At 45.2% G+C, this 16,036-nt stretch overlaps 1 protein-coding gene across 50 annotated transcripts in view; it reads right to left on the bottom strand.

The window, feature by feature from the left end:
* CELF2 (CUGBP Elav-like family member 2) overlaps window positions 1–16,036 on the bottom strand; it is a 560,158-nt gene that overhangs the window by 48,405 nt on the left and 495,717 nt on the right. For 38 of the 50 annotated variants that reach the window (XM_086334866.1, XM_086334856.1, XM_086334863.1 and 35 more), the window contains 3 exons: window positions 14,447–14,581; window positions 5,822–5,901; window positions 1,552–1,710 (listed from right to left, as the gene is read on the bottom strand). In XM_086334866.1, the coding sequence (XP_086190992.1) occupies window positions 1,552–1,710; window positions 5,822–5,901; window positions 14,447–14,581 (374 nt within the window). The remainder of the gene's footprint in view (window positions 1–1,551; window positions 1,711–5,821; window positions 5,902–14,446; window positions 14,582–16,036) is intronic. The other 12 variants (XR_015139876.1, XR_015139875.1, XR_015139872.1 and 9 more) reach the window with 1 other exon arrangement.

The following is a 16,036-nucleotide window of genomic DNA, read 5'->3' as shown; positions in this document are numbered from 1 at the left end:
AAAACTGGCTAGAAGGTGACAGCAAACTCGGTTACTGCTTCTATCAGTGATTCAGGGGAAGGCAGGAGAGGCATGCTTCTCCCGCAAGACACGCAGACGTGTCATGAGTAGTTACTGCTCGTCAGACCCTGACAGGCCTGAGGGTGGGTAAAGGAGGATTATCAGGGACTGCCCTGGTGGTCCAGTGGTTGAGAGTCTGCCTTGCAATGCAGGAGATGCGGGTGTGATCTCTGATCTGGAAACTACAATCCCACCTGCATGGAGCAACTAAGCCTGAGCACCGCAACTGGAGAGCCTGTGCGCGGCGATGAAAAACACTGCGTGATAACAACGAAGACCCCACAAACCTCGACTAAGACCCAACGCAGCCAAACAAGTAAATATTAAAATAAAAGGGGAATATGAATCACAACTCCTTGGAGAAGCAGCCAGGCTGGATGGAGAGAGCACACAGAGGGTTGAAATCCTGCCTGACCACCAGCGCCATGACCTTGGGTGAAGTAACAAAACCTCTTTAAGCCTCTCCTTTCCCTCACCTGCAGCAGGGGGATCACCTTTCAAGGTTACAGGGAGGGCTGTTTTGCACAACAGTATGGGTTCTGCTACAAAGGACAGCTCATGGGTCATACTATACTGAGGGCAACAGTTCAAAGGTCAGGACAGAATGAGGACACACATACACGGACAGACAGCGGCTAGAATCAAAGGCCCAAATGCACAATATAAAATTACATTAATTAATGTGTAGCCCAGCAGAAAAGGGGGGTAGAGAAGCATGGTTCGGCACTAGATCAAGCAAAAGCAAGCGAAACCTTAGGGGAGTATGAGCTGCCTTCCACCACTTTCAAGCTACGTGCAGATGCTTTGAAGCTCACACTAGGGCTCGCTCCTCGTACTGTTTCGATCTTACCAGGGGAACGGTCCTAGGTTTTGACTCTGGCATTTTAATAAAGACAGTGGCAAAGTGAAATGGGCAGCACAAAGGTGCAAATAAACAAAAAAGGAGGTGAAAGTTTAGCAACAATGAACTGTAAGGGATGGCTGGAAGAACAGGGGCTATTCGTCCTGAAACGGGATCTGAGTTTCGGGTTTCCAACAGATAAAGGAACATCTGAACTGAATCAACATGCCTCCTCTGGGAAGACCCAGTGAAGGATGGTTCCACGAGGCCTCCCTCCTAGGTCCTGCCAAGGAACACCCTGCCCCGGGCATAGAGAGCGGGCAGACCACGGCTGCCTGGGGACCTTAAATCACGGTGCGGGGAGCATGCCGCACCCCTCCTGATGCAGGAGTTGATGCTGGAACACTGGTTAACACCCAGCCTTGTGGAGCCCAGCTCAGCCTACATCTAGCTAGACCGAAGGGTCCATCGTTATGCTCATCAATTTCACCTGGAAAAACTCCGCATCGAGGCCAAGAATTTCCTGGCATTCACAGTGTCCCGAGGCTGAGCTTTTGGTGTACTGAGGGAACAGGAGTCTGGAAGAGTTCCAGGGGCGGGGCGCTCTCTCTCCTCCTGGGGACCCCACGTCCCCACCCCCAGGAACTTACCGCCAGGTACTGCGGGGTGAGGCCGCCCAGACCCGTCAGGTTCCCCCAGGTGGCAGTGTTGAGCTGCTGCATCTGCTGCGCCAGTTGCTGCTGGAGGCGCCTTTGCTCCTTGTCCTTCTGCGTATCCGCGAACTTCACCACGATCGGTGAAGAGCAGCCCTGTGGTCAGACACAGCGGAAAGTGAAGAGGGGGTTACAGCCTGGTCCACTGGGCTCGGGACACTCAGTCAGTGTGGGGCCTAGCTTTCTGAATGACTGCAGCAGAGGGGCCGAGCCGGGCTGGTTTTTAAGTGGTTTGATGGTCCTTCGTCTTCTCTGAATAGCACCATCAACAGAATATTATTCCAGGGTCTGTCACTGGTGTCTCTGGGGCTCTGGTGCTTGAAGAAGCCATTCTGTTCTCGTGATCTGCTTATTACACTGCCTCGCCTTCTCTCTTCAGGGGTCTTCCTTCCACCATCCCAGGACCTCCTCAGGGACAAGAGACCTGATCACTGGCCCTTAATTAAGCTTCATGGTTCATTTGTCTGAAAGATGGACTTGTGGTGTGTCTGTCTGTTGCTGTGTGTAACCTGGGCACGAAGAGGGGGAGACGTAATGGGAGTGAGAGTGCCTGTCATTCACGTCTTTTTTTCTTTTTTTTTTCACTCTTTCCAATGCTCAGTTAAGCATTTTTTAACTTTGGAATGGTGGGAATTACATCGACCCAGTAATGTAATCGGGAGCAGTGGGTTTCATTTTTAGGAACGTGGATGAAGGAAGGAGATATTCAGGGAACGCAGGCATGAACCGATGTCCCTGTCCCCATGTTTTTAGAAAGGTCTCCTCCTTCTCTACCACATCTAATCTATCACTAATCCCAGGCTACTGCAAATCAAAAATGAAATATCAGGATTGTGTTCTAGTCCAGGGAGGTGGAGATTTCAAATGGGAGCTGGAGATTTCTACTTGGCTTCTTTTCCTAATCAATCTTGCTGTTCTAGGAGCTTCTTTCCATGTTCATTTCCTTTAAAAGGCAGGAGGATCGGGGTAGTGAGTGAGAAATGGCCATAGGTTATATAACAGGACCAGCATCTTTGAGATGGAGGTGGTCCTTAGGGAAAGTAAGGGCCTAACACCCCAGGCAGGAGGACTTCCTTTTAAGATCACTTTTCAACATTCGCCACTTGGTAAACACTCAGTGGAAACCAATTGGTTTCCCTCTCCATACAGCTTACTACACATTCCATCACAATTAAAGCTGTGAAATTTTGCTGAGAAAAAAGAAGTTAATTCTACCCAAGTGATTAAAAAAAAACAACAAACTTTTATTGAAACTCAGCATGATAACAGACCTCTCTCTTCTGTCAGAAATTTAATATTCCTATTTAAATGAGCTTTCCCCTTCCCTTTGGGTTAATTTTTCTTTCTCTTAGAAAACAAAGTTGCATTTTTTTTCTTGTCACCTTGGGCAGTTCCTGGGGATGGAGCTATGCATAGATGAGGCAATCATGCCCGTTATTAACCCCCAAAATGTGGGAAAAGTGAGGTGACTGGCTGTTGAACCTCCAGTGGATTGATCTTCAGCTCTGGGGGTCACAGTCACAACCCAGGATGTTAAGAGTCAATAAACTAAATAAAAGTAACATTTCCACCATTAGAAAAAAAATCTCTACTTTATTTTTCTTTGTCTGCTCTGTATTTTAGTGCTTCATCATTTTAAAGAGAGCAAAACCACTCTGAAGATGGAAATTACAGAGAGCAAGGGTTTTGCATGGAAAGGGTTGTTATTCTATCAAATTCATTCTGTAACAAATTATAGCATCTCCTCCTAACAGTTCTCTTATGGTTGACTTTTTTTCTTCCTTAAATACCAGAAAATGATATAAAAGCAGAAAATCAGGCCAATGATTATAGCTCAAAAAATGACTTGTATAAATTATGAAAGGGAAAAAGAGGGTGGGCAGAGATTGGAGGAAGGTGGGAAAAATCAAGGTACCATATAAAATTAATGACTTCTTTTTCTTTAAAGAATATGTTCAGTTAAACTTTAACAGTCACATCATTTTGAATTCGTATCTCTTAGATCATACATCTTGGTTGAAGATGTGAGCCAGAGTCCTAAAAATAATGTGATTAATTAAAAAAAAAAGAAAACAAACTTCAGTTATACAACTCTTATGAGACTGCATAATAATCTTCCATTTAAATGTCAATATTTTTGAATTAAACAATAAATTTAAGTGTCTAAGGGCCTCTCTGATTAAGCATGGATGTCCATATTTAAAAACAAGTGCATCAGATCTGATTTCTGATAAGTGATATTAACAAAGGATCAACGACTTCTGAAGAATAAATACGCCCCATTCTCTATAGCAAATTCTTTTCCTTCTGAGAGCCTGTTATTTTTTTGGTTTGGGTTCATACCCAGTTCTGCTGTATTTTCTCGTGTTCTCTGTCCGTGGGGACGTACAGAACACAGTCCTCCCATTCGGGTGGGGAGCCCTGGGTGAGGGTACTGGGGCGGCAAGTGTTTCCAACAGGGCTGAAATAGCTGGGGTGAAAAAAATAATCTAAGGTGAGACCCATCAGGAACAGATCACTCCATCACAGGAAATAAAAATGTTTAAGAGTGAAACACATGTATATCAAGACTTTCTTTTTCTTAACAGTCCTTTTGTTTTCATTTCCAGGCTGATCTGCAGCTGGAAACCAGGCTGATCCACCGCAGTGGAGCTGCCCAAGGTAAGAGAAGGGCGGGGGACGAGGGTGGGAGGGGAACAAACACATGATCACATGTGTAACTGCTTGTTGTTTGAGACTGGATTCCTAGATATTTCAAATCCCGCTAATTCTCTCTTATTGTGGCCGACTTTCACCTGAGCTTGCCTTCACGTAGGGGGGTGTGAGTGCCTTAAAAATGCATTGCACTGAAAGGAAAACACAGTGATTATATAAGGTATGTTAGGAATACTGAAGTCAAAAGGAAGTCTGAAAAAGACAATAGGCTTTGCAATGCTATCAAAACTCAGAAAAGTAGAGTAAACACTGAATGACAATGCCATGCACACTCTCGTCCCCCACACTTCCACCCACCCTTCTGCTCCCTAGAAAAAGTCTGCCCACAGAACAAGACCCAGAAAGATCACTGAGCTCCCGGCATGCTTCGGGAGATGCAGCATGGCCAAAAAAAAGAAAACAAAAAAACCGAACAACAAAAAAATTAAAACCCCCCGCAAAAGTGGAGGCAAAAAAGAAGCTCAAACAATAGAGAACTTTTGGCACATTAAATAAAACTGAAAAAAAAAATTCTTTTTTTCTTTCAAAAGATGAAAAACATAACTTGAGGTAATAGTACAAAGCCACCTCCAGAAAAGATCACCCATACACAAAGATACAGTTCACATGATACAGCAGAACATGCACTCCCAAAGGATTCTATCAGACAATACAGAGTAAGGAACTGCATATCACTCTTGGAATGCTTTTGTGCAAAATCCTGAAAGGCCATGACCCGAATCACAGACTCAAAGGACAGAGCCGTCGTCTACATTTGTGGGCCCATGCCAGCGTATTTCTCTTCCCCCAAAGCCACTGTGTCTCTCGTTAGGAGATCACATTGGAGCCTTCGAGTTTCTTGGTTACTGTTTTTATTTTTTTTTTAGCAAGGGGGCAAATCTAATTTTGGGGGTGGGTGGCTCTCATACATGAACATTTACGCTGGTTCCATCTTGTAGGAGAAGTCTTAACTTTCTCCGACACTGCTGATGCCAAAACAATTCTGTTTGTCTTGATTAAAGGTCACTTGACCTCACATTTAAAAAGAAGACAAAAAGAAATGAAAGAACGCTGTGACTGAGCACGGGGCCCACTGCAATTTGGAATGGGGGCTGTTAGCGTTCAACCCATCCCACCCTGGCGGCTGGCCAATGGACTTGTTCCCTGAGGGGCACAAAGATGCCCGGGTTAAATGGCATCATGAACTTTACACAGCAGGACCTGGGCCACCGCAACAGAAGGCTCAGCAAAGAATGCAGAGCAAGTGGAAGGTTTTACTAGGTGTGTTTCCAGTCATTAAGGGAAAAACTCAGAGAGGAGAGCGAGCGGGAGGGAGAAGAAAGTGGGGCGGGGGGAGAGAGATTAAGGGAGGCGGAGTATGAATGAATGAAGAGAAAGGTGGTGAAAGTTTACATCTGTGATTGTCATGTGAACAATCCACACAGGAGAGAATCGCTTTCCATTCCCCACCATTTGCACAAAGAAAACGAAGAGAGGGCAGATGATACAGTACCTCCATGGTCTGAGACTGATGCATGGCTTTGATTGCATTCTGTGCCATTGCCCTTGTAGAAAATGTGACAAACGCACAGCCTGTGGGAAACAAGGGGACAGGGAGCAGGAAAGACAAAAAACAACAAGACAAAAGGTTTGGACGCTTGTTAAACCAACACAGTCTACGAGAACTGCCACAGGACGACACTGTTCTCAGTAGTACATAAAATCAACAACTTCTCTCTTTGGTTTTAATCTCATGTTGCTTTTTTACTTACAGTGCTGACTTGCTAATCTGACCAAAGCAGAGAGATTTACTGATGGATTAGTTTATTTATTTTTAGAATGCAGTCCAGGGAAAGGAGGCTGGGTACTCTTTTTTTTTTTTTTTAATTTTTAAGTTTTTTTAGCCACAGGTTTGAAATGCGCAAGACCTACTTTGCATTTTCTAAAATACAGAGTTGCAATTTTACATTTTCTCCTTGGCTGACTATCTTGACTGAGGGCATCCACCCATTCTGGTTCTATATTTCAAATGGGAGCCTTGATTTTTAAGCAGCCAATAATAAAATCCTCACACCCAGGGCAAATTAGCAAAGAGATTCCAATAGCTTGAAATGTCAGCAAATAAATATACTTCATCTTTTCTGGGTGGTTTAAAAATTAGATATATGTATAAATACACATTCATGTTACTTAAATGCAAATAAATATACCCAAATCCTGTACAAACTACTTAGTAACTGTTAATGATGAACAAAAACAAACCCCCTATTAACAAATGCGCCATTACTCTGGGAATATTCAACAGTGCATATAAAGTAAAATGTAAACATTTGCATTGGATTTGTTATTTGTATCAAATCTTCATGACTTCTGAAAGTTGCAACTTGCGGTTTCTATCAGAGACTGGACCTCAAGTGGAACATACACAAGACAAGGCACATTTCTCTGAATGTCTCCCCTGAGGCCCACTGAACCCTCCTTGGCTATTTTTTATTTTTTATTTTTTTCCGGCTGTAAAATAACTAGCATCCATAGGACTCCTTGTAGCAGTGTCAGCTACCATGCAGGTCACCGCTCCAACTACATGGCTCACTGCCCTTTCCACTAAGAAAAACACTGCCTTCTAAAATTTACATTTTATTTATCATGCACCCTTGGGCTTCTCAGAGAAAAAGACTGTGAAATTAATGCAGATTCAGGCTGATTTTATAATAATACCACAGCACACTAAAAGCTTAGCTAAAGCAATGCAGACTATTTCACTTATGATCTCTAATGACTTTAAAAGTGCATTGATTTTCAGCTTCTTTAGCCTTGCACAGTTTGAACTTAGGTATCAGAGAATAATTTAGTGTTCCACTCAATTGCCTCAAAACATTATTATTATTGCTACTTAAAAAGATTTGCAAATGAAGCAGATCTAAACACTGAGGGGCCAAAGCCTGTCATCTCAGAGTGAGTGCACAAAAGTGGAATTCTGGCACCCACTGCATGAGATGGGTGCCTCTATGGCCAAGAAGCCAAGCAGAAAACTCTACATCTCAACAACCAGCGCATGGCTCGGTGCATGGGAGTCACTGTGGGGGCCATCGAATACATTTTCTCTGTTTGCTCTGCATGTGTACCTGGTGAGATTATCAAGTCAATACTGTATTAGCACTTTTTCATCCAACAGCAATAAGAGAAAGCAATGCCTGCCCACACCCCCAAAGCACAACAACATCCAGTCATGAAAAAAAGTCAATGCATTTTTTTTTTTTTTTTGCATCATGCTGTAAGTTTTAATACACAAAAACTCTTAGTACATGGGAGGTTCATCTCATTCACCTCTACGTTAAGCTGTCCTAATGAAGCCTGCAGTCTAGCCCACTAAGAATGCCACGCTATTTCTTAGTTCTTCCGACGTTACAGCAGCTGGTGACGCTGTTGGAGTGTGGTGCCTCCATCTATACTGGCTGTGGTTTCTGTCATCAACAGAAGCAGCTGGGCGGCCTCCTCTAAGGCATCTAGATGAGATGATGTGTGTAATGCCGTGAGAGACCTACGGCGGGACCTCTGCTGGCTCCATACTGAAACGTACTCAGCTCCAAGATGACAGAGTCCCAGATTCACCATCCGTTTCAAAGTAATATCTCTTGAAGACTGTGATTATCACTGACACTATTAGCAGGGGAAATAAGACCGGGAGACTTTTCTTTCTTATCTGGAGACTGCAGGAGAGGCACAGGAAATCATCTAATGCAGGCAGATCTGAAACCATGGGCTAACTCTGTTTCATTCACTTTGCTCTTATTATTTGGGGGCACGTGCCAAACTGAGTGTCCAAGCGGAGGTTCAGAATGCATAAAAAAACATGTAAAATGTCAACAAAAATCAATAAGGCACAGTATATGCATTTACTACAGTTTCAGAGCAAGCAGAACTTTTGTTAACTTCAGGAGAAAGATCTAGCAATTAACAGGTCTCAAAAGAAAACTCTAGCAAGAGAACAATGAAGTGATCTCTCTATAAACTTGAACCATTCATTGCCCTTTGCTCTATGAAACCTGCAATTAAAAGCTTGACTGATGCCTCTAATTATACAGTCCTCATCCCCTCCCAAAAAATGATCTGACAAATCTGATGACTTCCTTAACCTTTTAATTCTGTCGGCAGCAGTGCAGTGAGAGGAAACCTGTCTTCTAGGGGCTCTGTCAAGTTTCACGCTCTGTGCTGTGCTCAGTTACTTAAGGGAGAAAAACGACCGTGTCATTTATAAAAGGGGAGCACGTGTCTGTTTGCTGCTCTGGATAAAGTCAAGCAACTTCAGAACCAGATGTTCCACGGGCTGGTAGCTTGTTAACCTTTGCCACGTCTCTAAAACAGGAGGGTGTGGGTAGTCCTGTGACTAGATTCATTTTGTTTTCAGCACCACTGAAGCCACTGGCTTTGGAGTGAGCCCTCACATCTGTGGCTTTTCACTAACACAGGGTCACTCGAGTGCCTACGGTCAAGATGGGATGGCGCCTTCTTCCACAAGGCAATCAGATGACTTTCCACTGGACAGAAATGTCTTAGGTGCACTGTCCCCCTTCTCTTTCTACAAGTGAGCTTCTGGGTACAGTGGAGTCCACTGGGTCTCAACAGGACAAGTGCTCTGATTTTACAGGGTCAGCCCTCAACTGTTCTAGGCTGTCGCACAGCTGGCAAAATGCAAGAGAACTTAAGATTTTGGGGAAAAAATACTGGTACCAAGATAATGAAGCTACTTTTGGTGGTGGTGGTAGGATGGGTAAGACAGCCTATATATCTTAAAGCTTCCAAATACATAATAGCAAAAAATAAATAAATAAAGGCAAAAATTCCATCTGTAAATGTATCCAACCTGTAATTTACCTTGCCACTATTTATTGTCTCCACTTTCAGAGTGTCAGAGATTGCTAATAGAAAAGAAAGGAGTTGAATTTCTCTTATGACGGTGAGGCTGTCTTCCTGCCATTGGAATAGATGAATGATTGACTGGGGAAAGGTTTCTCAGAGTGATTTCCTCCTACAGACAGGATCTAAGGGGAGCACAGAGCCCTGTCGCCGAGTGGGTTTTGGTCCCCGTCTATTACACTTGTCATTTCAATTGAAAGGATGTCTTATCTCAGGTGTTCTACCTTTTCTCTAGGGTGCAAAGGAATTTTGAGAGAACTAGATGAATTCTTGCTGTGTACCAAAAAGAGGGTGAGAGAGAAGAAAGAAAGAAAGGAAAAAAGCAGAGGCACTAGCACTTCTAAAAGCACATAAAATGATGCCAAGGCCTCTTGTTTTCTGCTGCTTCTTTGAAAGAGCAGCAACAGCCACTTTATTTCAACTGAAGGAAGCATAATTTAAGATAACTTGTGTGGCATGAGAAGATGTCAGCTTATGGAAAACCTGTTTATAAATTCCTCTTCAGCTGTAGGAAGATCTTAGCACAGCCAGTTTTCTTCTCTGTATCTTCTGAGCAGGATTTAAACTACTCCATGAGTAAAACACTGGAGCATCAGAATTAATACTATGATGCACAACCCCAAGGTCAGGTTTGTTTATTTAAAACTGGCATGGAGAGATCATTCATTCATGGCTCCCGAGATTGAGGGAAGGCTAGGACTTCAGAGTTGGCAAAATCTCACCCCTGAGATGAGACTGGAAGAGTATCCAGAATAGGATGACTGCGTGCTCAGTCACTCAGTCACGTCTGACTCTGTGACCCTGTGGACTGTACCCGCCAGGCTCCTCTGTCCATGGAATTCTCCAGGCAAGAATACTGGAGTGGGTTGCCATTTCCTACTCCAGCAGATCTTCCTGACCCAGGGATTGAACCCACATCTCTTGCATCTCCCGCATTGGCAGGTGGATTCTTTACCACTGAGCCACCTGGGTAGGATGACAAGATGCAGCTAATAACCCAGGAGGCCTCTGGCACAGGTTCCCATGTATCTGAATGCTTGGGCACTACGTGGACATGACTAAAATGTCATGATCAAAACTGAGTCCTCTCCCTGTACATGTTTTAAAAGTCAAAAGCCTACCCCCACATTTCAGATCAGATATAATAAAAACAAATGAGGACATAATGGCTGCATCCCGACTGTGCTCACCAACATCCCTGAAAATATCGCCAATTCCTTTGTCAAGGGTTTTGGCAGGAGAATGTTGGAACATCATAAACACAGCTGGAATATTCTTAAACAAGCAGAAAGTTACCTTAAATGGCAGTGAAGATCTGACTGCAGTTCATGGGAAAGAAGAACCAAATCAACCCCTTCATTGTCTCTGAGTTAGATATTCCGTTGCCAGGGTGTAGCAAGCCCGGCAGATCGTACCCAAGTCATTCAATCTGACCGTGGGATTGCAGGTGAGAACGTTTGTATTTTAGGAAACGGACACGCTCAGGTTACACTGTCCAGGAGATGTGTTGGTGGAGCAGTCTGAGGCTGTGCTTCTAACAGCAGACGTCTTGTTTGGCCTGCCATGGGTGGGCTTGTGGAATCTGGCCTGCTTCTCAGTGAAGGCTCACGTGGGGGCCCTGAGAGGCAGATCTGCCATTGCAGAAAGATCTGATATCTCATGAGGGGCTGAAAAGCATTTCAAACCAGGTTTTCCAAAATGGCAGAATGGGTTACTGCCCCCAAAGGAGAAGATGCATGTTCAGACGTGGGCACACGGTGTAAAGTGAGCAGAGTCCTGACGTCTGCTGGGTCATTTCAACAGGCCTGGCAGGTGCTGTCCACGTGCAGACACGACAGTTTCCCTGGGGGACAGGGCAGCATGGGAGGTCCTGTCTCAAAACACGGCACAGATCTGGGTGCCAGTGAATAACTATGGGGCCTTTAAAACAGTCTTTCCTGCCTATATGGAAGTCATGATTTTTTCTTTTTTAAACAGTGATTCTAACTGAAAGTATCGTAGGACTTGATAAGTGTGAGTTCTGGCAGCTACTCTCACGTAGGGCAGGGATACTGAATCAACAAGCCTGGAGGAACCTCAGCGTAACACCTGCCAGGTAGGAATGTCAACTACTGACATGGCAGTAGAGGAGGAAAGACATTGGACACCTATTGGAGACCCAGGGCTACTAACTGGAAATGTGCACGACTCAAGGGCATCTCTCCCCTATCATAATCATGTGGTTTGATTTAAATCCTTTTCTACTGACTAGTTTATACCCTGGTTTAGTATTAAAAGGTGCTTTTCAGAGCAGCCAATCTCTCATTTCATTTCGTTTTTATTTATTCTATAAACAGCTGAGCCAGCAACAGGCATGGAGACCGGAAATGCTGAGTGTTCCTGCTCGGGAGTGCTGCTGATGGGAGATACTTATTAATATTTGATTGAAAACTGCAATTCATTAATGAAAGCAAAATAGTAGCATGAAAGAGAATTGTTCTTTCAACAAATACACTGATTTAGGAGCAGTCCCCAGTACCCAGGAGTCCCTGGGTATTGCTAATTGAAAAATGCACCACTGTCCGTCTTTATATTTCAGAACAAATGACTATAAATGAGTATTTTCTTTTTGCCATAGGGGATTCTCATCAGTTTTCTAGAAATTCAGAAATTACTTTTCTGTTGGAAAAAAGGGGGGGCAAGGAAGAGGAGTCTACTCTTTATATTAAACCGGTATTTGCATAAAATATTGAAGAAAGTGTAACTTGTTTCAGAAATAGGCTGCTTCTGGTGCCAAGTGCTGGTTCATCAACCGAATGGCAGGTTGAACTGGCCAACTTCTCTCCTCAAGTACGGTGTCTTGGTGCTCTTTTCTGTGAAAGTTTTGGCTGCTTTAAAATCTCAACTGCAGAAGTATCTACCATATGCTTGAGGATCTCTAGACACCAGTGCTGTTCCCATCACTGCCCCCACTGGAGAGGTGGAGAAATTGAGTCAGAGACTCAGTTCGTAAATCAGTAGGGGGAGAACAGAAGTCCAGCATGCCTACTTCATAGTCGAGGCCTCCATGACACCCTATGAATGGTCTGCTTCTACAAAAACGTAGGAGCACTCCCTGGCGGTCCAGCAGTTAGGACCCCACACTTTCACTGCCAAGGGACCAGGTTCGATTTCTGACTGGGGAACTAAGATCCTGCAAGCTGCAGTGCGGCCAAAAAAAGAAGAAGATAATAAAAATGTGGAAGCTAATCATGCCCTATTCAAAAAGGGCACATATTTTGACTGCTGCCATCTTTTGGGAAAACTGAGGACAGAGACAGGAAGAGGAGTGGACAGCACCCCATGAGTTTCTCTGGAGAAGTTCTAGGTCTGGACCCCAGGGCCATCGACCTCCAAGGCACTACACAGTTCACTACGACTGTCTGTTCCTCGTCCATGCTGTATACCTGAGCAAATGAAAAACGCAAAGTAACACGGAAACGTGCCTGAGAATCGTAATGGGGGAGAATGGTGGTTCTTAGGACTAAACTGGCAGCAGAAAAGGGTTCACAAAAATACTCTCATCTTTCTTGCCTATTTAATTCAGCCATGCTGTATCTCCCCCAGGCATCTGCCCTCCCGGACTGTGTGCCTATCTGCCTCTCCCGGCTGCAGCGGGACTGGATGATCCGATGTGATGATCAGCTCTCCTGGCGTGGGGGCTGCTGGGGTGCTGCAGAGGGATCCAGGATGCAAACCTGGCAGCCTTCTGCTTGCGAGGCCATCCGGGTCCCCAGCACAGGGAGCCAGCTGGGGTGATGCTGGTGGAGGCACAGGTGCTAAGTGACAGATGAGCTCAAGGCACTGGGTCTGCTACACAGGGACCCCACTTGACATGGTGTCTTGCTCAGCTTTTATACTCCCATCTTTTCAGGGAGCGCTAAGCGTCATTTCCAGGCCTCCTCCTCCTCCTCTCTCTCTCTTTTTTAAAGCCACCTTCAGAAAGAAATGTAGGGATCACAAGACTAGAGTTATTCCTCCTCCTCCCATAGTTTTTCTCAACACTCCCTTTGTTTTGGGGCTCTGGGGGTGGAGGCAGGTGGAAAGCTTTTGTTCCCTGTGCCTTCAAGCAGCTGACATCGTGAAGTTTTATGTCTACAAGTCTAAAGAACACATGTTCTTCTTCCCAGGGTGGAGAGTTTAGGTAAGACTAGGGAGGTTGGTGAACACTAGGGCCTTGATACTCAAGGCCCAAACTTTTCTTTCAACACAGGGTTCAGGACAGAGGCAGGCAGTGCAGTCCTAGGAACCAGAGATGGGGACCCGAGAGATGCTTCTAATTATCCTTGTGGAACCTGCCTTGGAAACTCCACTAATTGAATGAAATCCTCTATGTGTTGCCAAAACAGCTTTCTTATGAGAATGGACAAACGTGTTTTACATGCATGGCTTCCTGAGGGCCTCGCTGAGCTGACTCAGGGGACTTAGATGACTGGGGACCTGGTGACAAGCCTTATGAGTAGTTTAAGGAAGGAGGCGTATGGCCTTGTCAAAGGGGGAGGTAAGTGTGGAAACAGAACAGTCATCTCCAACCACCTTGCATCGCTGTTGGCGAAAATGCTGGTTTTCATCAGTGCTGGAAAGCCCAGCCTTTGCCTCTATCCTGGTGACAAAGAAGAACCTGCAATCTTCTGGATGAATTCATTTCTCTGTCACTTAATGGACTCTCTATGTGTAGGACTCCAGGAGGTTTGCTCCTTGCTCTAAAACCCTAACACCTTGAGACAGGCTGGGTTACTCGAGTCTGTATCTGCTCTATGCTATGCAGGGCAATTTTTTTTCTTGCTTTATTTCTCTGTTTAGATGCCCACACCCTCAACACCTCTTCCAGGAACAGGCGGAAAGTCAGAAAACTAAGATGCAAGCGGCACACATTCTCTCTCACCCGCCAAGTCTCTCCCCAACCCGTCCCCAATCTCCTCTAATCTGAGACTGAAAAGCGATGTGTAATGACAGGGCGGCCTGAGGCCTCCTGTCTGACAGTGATAACCTGAGCTAATATGCTGGCACCAGGACCTTCTCGACTCAAGAAATAAGAGGTGATCACTCCCGCCACGGTGAAAAGTTCGGGCTGGCTAAGTTCGTCCCGTGGGGCATGTCTCGGGGCGACCTCCGGCCGTGCGCGGGGCTGCATCTACCTTGGCTGGGACGCGGGGCTCCAATTAGTGCGGAAGGGCAGAGACGCTGCAGACGGCACACTCACCTCGGCTCAGCCCGTCGGGCCCCCGGAGGATCCGGCATTCTTCTATCTGGCCAAACGGAGAAAACATCACCCGGATATCATTCTCGTTACATTTCTTCGAAACCATTCCTATGAACAATTTTCTGTCTTCCACGGCTAGGAGATAGAAATAATGAATGAGCCGGGGCCATTTCATCTTACTCCTTGCAGGCAACACTTCATCACCACCTCCGACCGGGCCCCGAGGCTAACTCTTCAGACGTCCAGGCCACCTCTGCCCTCCCACCCGGCCCTTCCTCAGCGTCTCAGCTCCTATTCCGACGCCAGGAGTTTGTACACTAACAAAACATCTCCAAGGGACATGGAACACTGTTTTTAAGTCCTTTCCCTCCCATTTTTAAGCAGTAATATGTTCACTAAAACGGTAAAGTTCTGGGTAACTGCTAAGTGATACCCTTGCATAGTGGTATTTAGGGACACAAATTTTGTTTTGTGGTTGCGGGTGGGGGATAGATGTTCTTCTAACTTGAGTGACAGGGAAAGAGAATGGTCAGGAAAGGAAAAACAACAGAAACCGAGTGAAAAAGTGGTCAACAAAGCTTTTAACAAAGCGCTGACAGAAGAAAGCATTCTCCTTCCCCGATTTCAAACAGCTTCGTCCTCAGGGGTCCAGAGGAGAACAGGAGAGAAGGGATGAGAATTTCTCCAGGGGGCTGGGCAATGGCCTTCTGTCCGTAGCACTGGCTACACAGCCCCACCCTGGGCAGCACACGTGGTCTGCACGTTATGATTAAAGACGAAGGCAACTGCAGTCAGGTGAGTGGGGCTGCAGTTATTTGAGAATCTCGTGTTGGGAGTGGGCTCTGTCTCAGGGTGAAATGCATCAACAACAAAAAAAGTACAAGGAAGGAACAATATTCTGTCCATTTGGAGGTACAATTTTTTTTTTTTGTGGCTGCACACAGCATGTGGGATCTTATGGGAGACCTTAGTTCCCCGGCCAGGAATCAAACCTGTGTCCCTTGAAGTGGAAGCGCAGTCTTAACCACTAAACCACCAGGGAAGTCTGGGACGCAGGATTCATGATGAACAGAAATGCATTTGGGTGTCAGGGCAACAACGTGCAAATTCTAACCTTGGAAGCTGACAGTGGGTAGAGATCAGGGAAGGTTTATTCCTGATGACCTAGGAGATTTTCCCCCTAAACCAATGTGCTTGAGCTCAGGATAACAGGGTATGCTCAGTCTCAAAGGCAGGACTATTATGGATTTCAACACAGCCTTCTGTAGGAGAGTGCCAAAGATCGTCCTAGAAGCCCTCAGGGAGAAGGCTTATTTCCCATGTTTCACTTCATCTCTTAGAATAATAATAATAAAAATAATAATAAAAAATGGCCAGCTACAGCAGCACTTCAGAAAGTCCTAGCTTAAGGGATCCTTTTATATCTGTATTATAATCTTGTCATTGCGATTTAATTGGCTTTCATTCCTGTTTCTCTTACTCTTTCCCTGGACAGTAAGTATCTCATTATCCTCTAACTGGCAAGAGTGTATTTGAGACTTGCCAGGGCCAATTGCTTCAGGTACTGAAGTCAGACTCCATGGTGTGTGT

This window comes from Bos grunniens, chromosome 13 (genome assembly GCF_055505025.1).
Source record: "Bos grunniens cultivar Pamir isolate PY7600 chromosome 13, Bosgru_T2T1.0, whole genome shotgun sequence".
In the NCBI taxonomy this organism is placed as follows: Eukaryota; Metazoa; Chordata; class Mammalia; order Artiodactyla; family Bovidae; genus Bos; species Bos grunniens.
This window is presented reverse-complemented; position numbering and strand designations above follow the sequence as displayed.